The sequence below is a fragment of the Hoplias malabaricus genome, chromosome 12 (genome assembly GCF_029633855.1).
Source record: "Hoplias malabaricus isolate fHopMal1 chromosome 12, fHopMal1.hap1, whole genome shotgun sequence".
NCBI lineage: Eukaryota > Metazoa > Chordata > Actinopteri > Characiformes > Erythrinidae > Hoplias > Hoplias malabaricus.
Genome location: NC_089811.1, coordinates 31,651,374 through 31,663,531, shown reverse-complemented (window position 1 = coordinate 31,663,531; position 12,158 = coordinate 31,651,374). Strand labels below are relative to the sequence as shown.

The 12,158-nt window shown below is 36.7% G+C and overlaps 1 protein-coding gene across 1 annotated transcript in view; it reads right to left on the bottom strand.

The window, feature by feature from the left end:
• myo3b (myosin IIIB) overlaps positions 1-12,158 on the bottom strand; it is a 104,813-nt gene that overhangs the window by 91,523 nt on the left and 1,132 nt on the right. The window contains exons 3-5 of the mRNA XM_066685927.1: positions 2,248-2,431; positions 838-972; positions 114-218 (exon numbers count right to left, since the gene is read on the bottom strand). Coding sequence (XP_066542024.1) covers positions 114-218; positions 838-972; positions 2,248-2,431 — 424 coding nt within the window. The remainder of the gene's footprint in view (positions 1-113; positions 219-837; positions 973-2,247; positions 2,432-12,158) is intronic.

The following is a 12,158-nucleotide window of genomic DNA, read 5'->3' as shown; positions in this document are numbered from 1 at the left end:
AAGCACTGTGCCCCTGGCAGACTGCTGAGCCAGCCCCCTCCACTGTGCTGGGGTTAGCGGATTAGCCTAAAAGTGTCCGTGTATGTGTGTGTGTCCGTGTGTGTGTGTCTTACCAACAGCGCTCCACAGAGGATGTAAGAGATGACAGGCTCTTCCAGACGTTTCCCCCTCATCAGCAAACCCTTTATTAGGTCTGTTACTGAACCCCCATTACACAACTGAGAGAAACAGACATAGTGAGCATCACATTTCTTTCTGCTTCAAGATTTATAAGGAATAGAGATGTGCATGTGTTTGCAGCACTCAGCCCCTTCACGCAAAGTTCTAAAAACATCTGTTTATACACAGTATAATTTCTTATACAATCTCCAGAAAAACCCCCATACTTCTGAAGCAGCTGCACATAACCGTAAGCTCATAATGCTCAATGCGAGGCATTGGTTAGAGGTGCTTTAAGTCACCCAGCATTGGACTGGGGAGAAATGTAAATGTAATCTCTGGAGTGTTAAACTGAAAGAGCTAAACAATCAACTTTACTTAAATGATATCACTGAGGTTCTTGTGGCCAAATGCCATCAAATTATTACAGAAAACTTCCAACATTAAGGTAAAGTCTTCCCAGAAAAGCAGAGGCTATTTATGCTGCCGAAGGATTGCTGATTTATACCCATAATATCAAAAAGTAAATTGGATGGGCAGGTAGCCATATAGTTCAATGCAAAAAAGTAGTTACAGAAAACCTGTCTTGTCATTTTAAATTTAATACAAACTTTTAAGTGCACTCTACCAGCTGGTTCTACAAAACATTCCAGTTAAAGAAGGAAAAAAATGACTCACTTCCAGCACCAGCCACAGCTGTCCTCCAGAGAGCTCATCAGCCTTGTAGAACATGCCAAAGAACTTAACAACGTTTGGATGGTTGGAGAGTGTCCGCAAGATGGTGTACTCTGCCTCAATCTCCTCATCAACATCCTGCAGAGACAACAAAACACACGTTGATGTGTTTCTAATGTTTGGTTTATATTATGACCAAATGCTCAAATGTGAACTTACTGAAATCTAATAACAAAATTAATTATTTGCGTTTTTATTAAGTTTTAAAGCAAAAAAAAAGTGATCACACTGACGTGACAAATATGATGTCTGAGAATGTAGCAAAATTCTGTATCTGAGTTCATGTCTGATATGAACATGGATGTGAAACTGACTTAACCAACGTGCTAAAGGCAGACAAAGAGTGTAAGTGACTGAATCAGACAAGCAATCACTGACAGCAGTGTACAGCCCTTGGGGCTTAAGGCACTCTCTATTGCAGCCAGGAGTTATGGGGGCTTGGACAGACCTATTGCAGAGGTGTTGACACACATCACAGAGTCACAATAAACTACACAGCACCAAGACAAGTAATGAAAGGAAGAAAGAGACAGAGAGAGTGATTGACCGATGTAGGACAGACATCACGTGAAGATAGTGAGTAAATAGCACAGAGGCAAGAAATGTAGCAAGCAGAAATAGCAGAATCTAATTATGGAATCTACTCTGGCTGTGTGACTAGAATACAAATCAAACAGAACAAAGCAAAAGTGGAAGCAAAGCAACTTAGATTTTGTTTTCTACTGGAAAGTTAAGCAGTGATAAAAAAGCTTGAAAGTCATTGAAGGTCTGAGCTCTATATTCTTCTCAAAGCTGCGGCTGATTGGTATATTTTCAAAAGCACAATTAGTGATAAATTCATATGAGAGGCAATCCTGTCTATAAACACATTTCCTGACCCATTAATATACGGTGACTAGAGTTGGTCAGTTAATTTGCTAGCACCAGGAATTCACATTCAAACAATGAGGTAACTCTATCTTATTTAAAACATAGGATGTGGATACTCAATTTAATAATTTAAAAACAACCCAGTAGTATAACACCTATGCTGATAATCAACAAAATTGACCCTTTCTAAAATCTGAACTATCGTTGCGGTGCAGGACAAATATCGGCCATGTTTTATGAACACAGAAATGGACGATCTGGTAAAATAATTGTCAATAAGTCAATGTGCATTTCGACTCTGGTGCTGAGTGTAGTTTTTCAAACAGGGTTTCTCAGGCACAGAATGCAGTCGTGCAAACACTTACAAAACTAACTCAATGAAGAACAATGTGGTCAAATCACATGGAAAAGTTTACATGCCTTTAACAGATGGATAAAGCAACCATGGCTTTTCTCATAATATATCCAGTCTAAAAGACTCACATTAATAGGATCCAAGACTTTCACAGCTGCCTGACTTCTATCTTTCTTGTTGATCACTTTGTAGACCTTGCCATAGGTTCCTTTTCCGATGGTCTCCACGATGTCCCAGTCCTCAGATGGGTTGGCTAGAGACTCTAGCCCAATCATGCTTGACTTGTAGGGATACAGTCCATAGAGTGACCTCCTGAACACATTACACATACAAAACAGCACATGTCAACAACAACTACATTATTAATCACCATTCATATAAAGCTATGCCAGTTGTTTTAATATGAGGAGTGTCAGACAAGGGCCAGACTAGAACTGGTAGAAAGAAAAAAAATAACTATAAAACATATAGCCTGTCTGAAAGTTTATTTTCTTGTGTCTGAAACTCAATCGTTTCTAATCAATTTTAACATATTTTTAATGGCTTCATTAACCATGAGATATTCACAAAATGCAAAGAGTATTTAAATATGTAGGTTACTATACAAATAAACTAAAATAACTCAAATTCTGCCGTATGTTACTGCTTTGTGCCCAGTGACTCTGTTCACACTTGCCCCCAGCATTCCTGATAAGTATGAAGAGGTTACAGAAGATGAATGAACCACATTTGGTATAAGTAACAAACCCATTCCCATGACATGATGTCAACGTGCTATTACAAGTCTACTGACCTGGTTTTTCTCTCTCTCTCTGTAACAAAAACAAACACGGCATTTGGCATAAATAAATAATGATGTAAAACTCAGCTTGAACCTGATAATAACCAGAGATGCTGCTACAGCTTTGCATTTCGCCCTCTCACTCTGATTGTCAACAGAGAAACTTAACAGGCTTAAACCTACAGTAAAAGCCATGCGGTACACAAACAACATACAGATACTCACATGGAAAAAAAGTTCTTGTTTTGACACATTGCTTTCATTGACAAACTTAAAAAATATATTTTTCAGGTGATCATAGTAGATCAAAAAGATACCAAACAAACGGTTTCCCAGAAGAAAAGAGCCAGTGACGAGCAGAAACCCAGGGGAGATAGAGTGGACGCACAGGTCACTTTCCTGTCTCTGAGCACTAAGAAGTCTGCAATCTGCTCAACACTATTGGATTTAAGGGAGATTAACTCCGTGATGTCTCGAGACTTGAAAGCACCATTTATCACAGACTGCAGGATGTACAAAACTTTCCCCTGCTGTGTGTCTCCTAAATAGCAATTCAGAACTGCATCACCACAGCAAGTGCAGACGCTGCTAGAGGCAGAGCCTATAGGGACTGAGGCCTGTCCCGTCTCCAAGGTAATGATTAACAGAGCGCACCAAATGCCAAGTGAGACAGCGCCTCTGCCAGAACAGGGTCAGATTGGGCAAAGGAATTAGTACTGCATGACTAGAGATGGTGGTGTTTAAAAAAAAAAAAAAAAGGTACTCCTTATCAAATCACACCAAGGCCCAGAAGATGGGGCCCTATGTGTTTGTTGGACCTGTTATTATTATTATTATTATTAATTTATTTTGCACTCAAGTTCTCAATATACTTTTAAAGTAATGGTCAGTAAAAAAAAGCATTAGATACACTCCAATATAGTCTCACTTCATTATGTATGCTGAACTGGGTCCTAAATAAATAAATAAATAAATAAAATAATAAATATAAAAATAATAATAATTATATATATATATATATATATATATATATATATATATATATATATATATATATATATATATATATATAATTCATTACAGGACAAAACACACTCTCTCTCACTCTCTCACAGACCCACCTATGTGTATGTGTACTAAGGGAAGGGCACCCAGAGGAAACCCACTCAGACATGGGGAGAACAACAGACCAAACACTTCACAGATAGTGAGACAGATTGAACCCAAAGCCTTAGGATTCTACCTGTTGCACCACTGCACTGCCCACATAAAATTACAAAACATACCATATATATATATATATATATATATATATATATATATATATATATATATATATAAACAAAGCGCTATATTTTTATTTACGCTTTTTATGATGTTATATTTATGATGTTATATAAAATAAACCCCTATACTATGGCTTGGCATTCACGCTGATGCAATAACTGTAGTGTGTACCTCCCACAGAATGCTTTTTAAATGAGACAATCTACATCAGTCAATCATAAGTGAAAATAAAATAGGCCTAACAAAATATTTGGTGCATAAACCATAAGTAGAAGTGACATTAAAATTAGAACTAAAGCAGCATGCTGCTTTAACATGGCCAGACATCAAGGGAATATACTGTCATTAGGCCACAGCCTAAAAAAGGGGTTATAACCACTGGCAATATAGAGTGTTTATATATATATATATATATATATATATATATATATATATATATATATATATATATATATATATATATATATATATATATATATATATATACATACATATATGAATTATTTTCTCTTCTTCAGCTCTCACTATTTGTTACTGGCTGCTCCTTGTAACCTACACTCAATAATCTGCATCATAAACGACTGAGTTGATAGCTGTAACCTAGAAACCCAGCGTTATTTAGCCTCTTATTTCGCTCATTGTTCGGCGGCGCCTATAAAAAAAAAAAAAAATAAAAAAAAAATCACTTTGTTATATCCGTCAGTATATCTCAAATACTACAGGTCCAAAGTCGACAGTCAATGTACCAAATTAAAGCTTAAAGTCACTGATTTTCATTGATTTAATCATTTTATATATAATCCCACTCGATAAATAAGCATTTTTGCTGTTTTTTGAAATTGTTATGAAAAAATATTAGTGACAGTACAGATTTTCAGATTTTTCACGGCGCCAGATTTGAGTCAGTGTGTACATATCATACACCAATCGAATGGGCAGACTCAGGATCACGAGGAAAATAGTACACATTTTCAAAAAATAATTAAAATATGATCCCCGTGGACCCATGTCACACATCCTGCTGCTCAGGCTCTCAGCTTTCCAACGACATGTCAATCAAGTCTGTAGACCAATCAGGGCAGAGTTATGGCGATGCGCACCCAAGGAGGAGGGACAAACACGTAGCAGAGGGCATTGTTTTCAGCGCCTAACAGACCCAGACACCGCGCGAGCCTCAAACAGTTCTGTTTGACACCCACAAGCACCACAAACAATAATCAAGTCAATAAACATGTTTCAAAGCTTAGATTTCTTTTACTACTTACATTTCCCCCACTGAGGACATTTAAATGCAGCAGGGGTGTGGGGGAGGTTGCCTTGCTCTACAGCCAATCAGAGTGCAGCACTCGCCTTTTAACACATCAGTCATTTAAAGGAACACTGTACTCGGTGAGAAACAAGTGTCAACATCAGAAATAAACTCAGTACATCAGAATAAAACACACTATAACTAAGGGTTTTTACTGTTTGGTGAGGGGTAAATGGCCACTTGGTGAGGGACAGGAGACGAGTTTCTCATAGAAAGTAAAGAACAACACTAAGATGTTGACAATAGGTCTAGACAAGATATATACACTGTATTTCTGCAGTAAAAGTAATCATTTTCCTTATGGAGAGCTTGGGGTCTAAAGAGACACTTGGAAAGGCCACTGTCCACTGTCTGCTCCAGCTTCAATAACTTCAAATCAGTAGGAGGTATCCACTCCAAATTTTACCTGATGAAAGTAGACCCCTGGAGACACAATTTTAAAAAGAAAAAAGTAATGGGACTCATGAACTCTTCAGTTTATAGTCACTATTGTTTTGTTTTTTTTCAAAAATACATCTACATTTTTTTGTGGTTTTCATAAGCTTTTGACAACTTCATATATATTTCAGGACCTCTACATGGTTTCTTTTACAAATTTGAAGGGTTTTCTGTAAAAATAAATCATGATAATGTCTCTAGTTTATTCACTGCCTGAGGAATGGGAATATCGGTTTTACATATCTGCCATCGACCACTACTGCTGTCTAAAAATCGGCATCGGCCATCAAAAAACCCAGGTCGGTCGATCACTACATTTCAGACATTAGGCTTGAGGTTATGGCCATTACATGCATCGTGATGACCTTTACATTAATATGATTTACACCTTAATTAAACAACTTTATCTTTTACTTTATGTAAAAAACACAAAATGATTGCCATTTACATTTCCCTTATTCCTCTGTGCATCACAGCAGAGCAGCTCCAGATGACTCTGCAGAATTTAGAAGTTGCATCAGTTACATTAGACGCATATGTGCAGTGGTATGTGACCCAGCACTGGAGCTGCATTTATTGGGGTCTCAGGTCGAAGTGGGAAAGGTAAATGATGCTTGGTCAGTAAGCGCTTTGGGCCTGGCAGGATTATGAATTGCACTGGAAGGTAAATTGAGTGATGGCTGCCATTTTTCAGGTGTTGATGGATATTTCATAGCTCTCATTCATTTGCTGGGAGGGACATGTTAAGTGCGCTGTGACCCATGACTGATGATGTTTTTAGCTGGAAACAAACATTTACCAGTCTACTAGAAAAAAAATAAAAGGATAGCATAGACCAGTGTCAATTAAATATATTCAGAGAATACACACTGTGCTGAAACAATCCAGCTGCTCTAAAAGTGAATAAAATCCCGATTGCATAATGGAAAATCTGCCAGTAAAAACAAAAAACAAACGAACAAAAATCAATACAAATTATAAAAAAAGAATGGATAGGAACCAGAGAGTGGCTACAAAAATATCAAGAGAACGGATTCGTATTATATGATCCTGATTGACTGAATCCTTGTTTATTTGTTATATCAAACTCAAATAAATATCAAATTTGAAATAAATAACTGTGCTAAAACACATGGCGAGAACATTGTGCTCAGTCACTGAGGCATCTCTGCTGGAGGCTCGTGTTGCTGGCAGCATATGTGTGGCCACACTGACCAGCTTCATCTGATACACCCATATTAACTTTCACCCACTCCCAGACAACCTCACTACTCTTGGCCTTATACACCTGAATAACAAAGACACACTTTAAGCTGCACTAATATTTTTAATTCTTTATTTACTTTTATCAGCTGCTCGATCTAAAACACTAGTAAAATTGCTTTTCCCCCCCAAGAGGTTACAATAGTTTCATGCCATACTACGAGTTTAGCTCATACAAAATATTCAGGCAAATTGCAAGAAAATAAAATAATCACAATATGTTTTTAATCAACACATGGCAAAGCTATGCAACGCTATGTTACTATAAAACCATGATGCCCTAATGTCGTCTAGCCAATGCCAACATAAATCAGAAAAGACCCAAAAAACAGAAACTAAAGTTTCTGAGTATTGTAAACTGTAAATATAAAAGATCACTGAGAATGAGCACTTAATATAAAACGAATAAATAAAAAGAAAATTAAAAACCGTCATACACTATATCACCAACAACACATCAAATATCACATAATATTTTAATAAATAATTCAGATTTTCTTATTTAAAAATTGCCCTTTATTACAGCATGAAAAGAGAAGGAAAGGAAGAACACATACCGTGTCAGGAACCTCCCAAATCATTTGCTGAAATGACTGTGTATCTAAGGTGCAAATGTGTCCAGGTCTATATCATGCTAATCAGCTTTCATGAATACTTCATTAGGTTGTAATCTGCAATATGATCTACTTTAAATATTAAAAAGATGTAGTGAGTCATAAAGAAGCTAAGTTTAGAACATTCAACTTACTTAAACACACATTATAAACACACGAATAACATTAATTTGTCTGCACTTATACAAATAAATTATTAACAGCGTCACTTTTTAACATGCTTAACATATTTTTTTGTTTGGCTCTTTAAGCCATGCACAGCTCTTCCATACTTAAAACAAGGTCAGACTAGCCTAGTTTTGCCAAACTGCTTTCAACTGAAAAGCATTTTCCATGCAAGCGCAATATTTCCGTGAGGCACTCATTTACATTGGTTGAAAATATTGCCTACATCCTTCTAATTAGTAGTCTTTCTGAGTAATTCAGACTCACTGTAATGTCCTATGTTTGGGAAAGTGGCACAGAACGCAACATCTGTTTTGATAAATGCACCATACAGAACATAAAGAACCTGACAAATGTAGACCACAGGTTTCAATTAACAGAGAGAGAATAAACAATCAACTGAAGACATAATTAATATGTTGTATTTAGTTTTATGATATTTGATTGTAAAACCCTGTCGTTTACATTTATTTAGAATTATTTAATAAAAATATAAGAATGCATATACTGCTAAAGGTACCACAGAAATAATGAGGTGAGCTTGTTTTAAACAAAATATTAATTCAAGAAAAAGCATAATCAGTATTCCAATATTCCATCAGCTTTCCTGGAATGTATCTATGTAATATTGATGTTAATCATATGGCTTTAAAAACAGGAATTTAAACAAATCATACACACAGTGAAAGAGACTTCAACGAAAAGAGCCTTGTGAGAGTTGTGGAGCTGTGAGCTGCAGGGAGGCCGATGTTTTAATATTAACTCAGCATGTAGCATGTAGAAACATAGCAGGTTAATGCTAGTGCATTGTTTAACACTCGCCAGAACAAAAATATGATGTCAAAATGTGGTAAAATATACATCTATTTTTCATCGATATGACAGCGCCTCCCTTCCTGCAATTTTATCTTCTCCATGGGACGGTCATTACTCTCACGGTTTTTCCTACAACAAGGTACCTTGCTGCAATTAAAATTCCATTCCATGAGTTACCACTGTGCGATTAAACCACACTTGCTAAGCATTTGGCTTAATCGTAACTTGCCCGCGAGCCTCCCCATATGCATCAATAAGGCAACTGTCAGTAATCATGATCTTGATTATGTAGGTTAGAAACACACCACATTTTCAAGAAGTGTAATATGGAGTGTATAATAATATGTATATAAAAATGTGAAGAATAAGACAAATTTGTCTGTCAAAAGCAACACGTGCAAAATCATTGCTCTACGTAGTTTGGAGGCAGCAGAAATGTAATTGGTTAGCCAGCCAATAGGCAGAGATGAACGTGATTGGTTAAATCACAATGAGCGAAGATTTTCCAGCCACACCATAAAGCAGTAAAGCTCCAGCTAGACCTTTGTAGTTGTCTGCGCTGACAGAAATGACTTTGGAAGAATAAATGTACAATATAACTTTGGTTTTTAATCACTGTAAGCTCTTTTTCATCATTTTAAAAAAGAAATCTTGCAAAAAAAAACCTCTCTTTTGATTTGTTTGAATGGAGGATAATGTAAATGTTAATGCTCTAATTCTGAAGAAATACATTCCTGCACATCTGAGATATGATTGCTGCCTCTGAAGAATCTACAGAATGTTATGCAATAATGATAGGCTTCCTCTGAGACAGAGGCTGAGACAAAGCTAAATAGCATTACTGCTGCCTCTGAGGAAGCGTTATTGTGTGTCATTCTGCAGCTTTTTCAAAGGCAGCAATAATAAACCAATTTTTAGTATCTGTCTCAGAGATTGCAGTGTATTCTCCTCAGAGGCACCATTCAATCAAAAAGGATTACGTTTCATGTTTGTATGATAATACTCCAAGATTAACGGTCACCATCAGTCCTGTCAGGTTAAGCACATCCCACATTCCTGACATTAATTCGCATCAACAGTGCTCTGACACAGCGGCGGCGAACAGCGGCCATGTTGTTGCTAAGAACTCAGCGCCAGTGGGAGTCTCCATTAACGAGTGGAAAAATCTCAAGTGGGGAAAAAACGATATACACACACTCGTGTACTCTTCTCAAAACTGTTTTTGACTCATTCTTCCCACTCACACTCACAGAACCAGGAAATAAATAATAACCAGGAAATTAAATTCCTGTGTGCCTTGGCTGCAACTGACCCCTAGTTCTTTCTTTGCTTATGTGGTCATGTGTGTTGTGTACATGTTAGGTTTATAATTATATCATAATAGCTTTTTCATGTAATTTAGTTATACTTCATCATTACTATAAGCTACAAGAGCACTGTATGTAAACAAAGAATTTACATGGTTTCAAATCAGTCATTCAAACCTTGTAACTGCTTACCTTGTTCAGGTTTGCAGTCTGGAGCCTACCAGAAATCACTGGGCACAAGGAATCACACTCAAACTTTCACTCACAGATTAAGGGTCTTGGGGTTGTGGGGTTTGAGCCCCACTCTGATTGATTGACTGTGAGGAGTTGGTGTGTTTCCCATGTGTCTAATTATATATATATATATATATATATATATATATATATATATATATTTATTTATTTATATTTATTTGGGGCAAATTGTAGACGACTGTATCAGGGAGTCTCTGAAACAAAGGTATTTTGGGGTGTTCCCTGTATGCAATGCACCAGTGTTTGACTGGTCTGTGGCTGTGCAGTCCAATACCCAGCAAAGTGCCCATACTGAAACTATAATGGGCATGTGAGCATCACAGCTGGACATGAAGCAATGGAAGGTGACCTCGTCAAAAGAGTTACATTTATGTCAAACCATTGGCCATGTGCTTGTGCAGTGCTTTCCTGTGGAGAAATGGCACCAGGATGCACTATGGGAAGAAGAAAAGCCAACAAAACAGTGTGATGCTCTGGGCACGGTTTGGGATTGGGTCCTAGCATTCACATGGATACTACATCACCATATACCACCTATCTAAATATTGCTGCAGACCAAGTACACCCTTCTTGGCAACAGTATTCCCCTTATGGCTGTGGCCTCTTTCGGAATGACAATGTAACCTAAACAGGTGGAACAGAGTCCAACATGTTGATTTGGCCTCCCAATTGTGATATCAGTCAGATCAATCGCCTATGGGATATGAAGGAAAACTAGTCCAATTCATCAACAAGTACTTAATGATCCAAAACCTTCCAAACGGTCAGTTGTAAGAAGAGTGGAAAAAAGATGTTTGAACAATTTACAGGTGTTTTACCTTGAGGAAGTTATGATATTCTCCAGAGAAATATGCAGAATAAACAATATGCAGCCATGCATCTTAAAGCTGACCATTCACCATGCTTAATTTCATATGGTTACTCTAGGGCAGGAATACTAGCTCCCTCCAGTGTAATCCTGTTAAGGGGATGTGAGGGTAAGTTAGGACTCTGCTTCACTCCCATGCCCCCCAACTGTGATGACTAACTTAATCAGATCCATGCTTTTTCTGTCTTACTTTACACCAGGTTAAGACCTCCACACGCACACAGTGTGTGTGTGTGTGTGTGTGTGTGTATGTATATATATATATATATATATATATTACCGCTTTTAAAGAGCCTTGAAGAAAAACAATGCCATACAATCAACACTCAGCATATTATGTCTAGTGTTTAAACCAACATGATATATACTATATTTTTATGTCTGCTCTTGTCCTTGCAGTGAAAAATCCAATGAACTATATTAAAGGGGGGTGAAGTCTTTTGTTCATGTTTATATAGTCAAGGAACTTTGGCCTTAAAATGCATCACAACTTCATAATGTATCATGTCTGATGGAAGTGATTCAGCTGCATTTTAGAAATTAATATTTAATAAAAAGTATGTTCAGGTCAATACAACAAAAAAAAAGACCATGTTATATTTAAATGTTAATAAGAAAACAACAAAAATGTATTTTGTTGTTTAAATCACAACTGAACAAACGCAGTATTTAGTATATAATAAGAATCCTAAAAAAGTTGTTTAAATCTAGTTTTAAAAGGTAATCAGTCAGGTTAACTTCACTTTGCATTAGATGTCAAAATATTATTTTTCTTGCTCCAAGAAAACGCTTTAAGTTCAATTTGATATTGTAAAATAAACAATCAGTTTTTCACCAAGAACCATAATCAAATGACAGACATCGGAACTATATCCACTTCATCAGAGGTAATCGAGGTTATTCTGCAGTACAGTTTCTTTATATTTTTCAGCTATG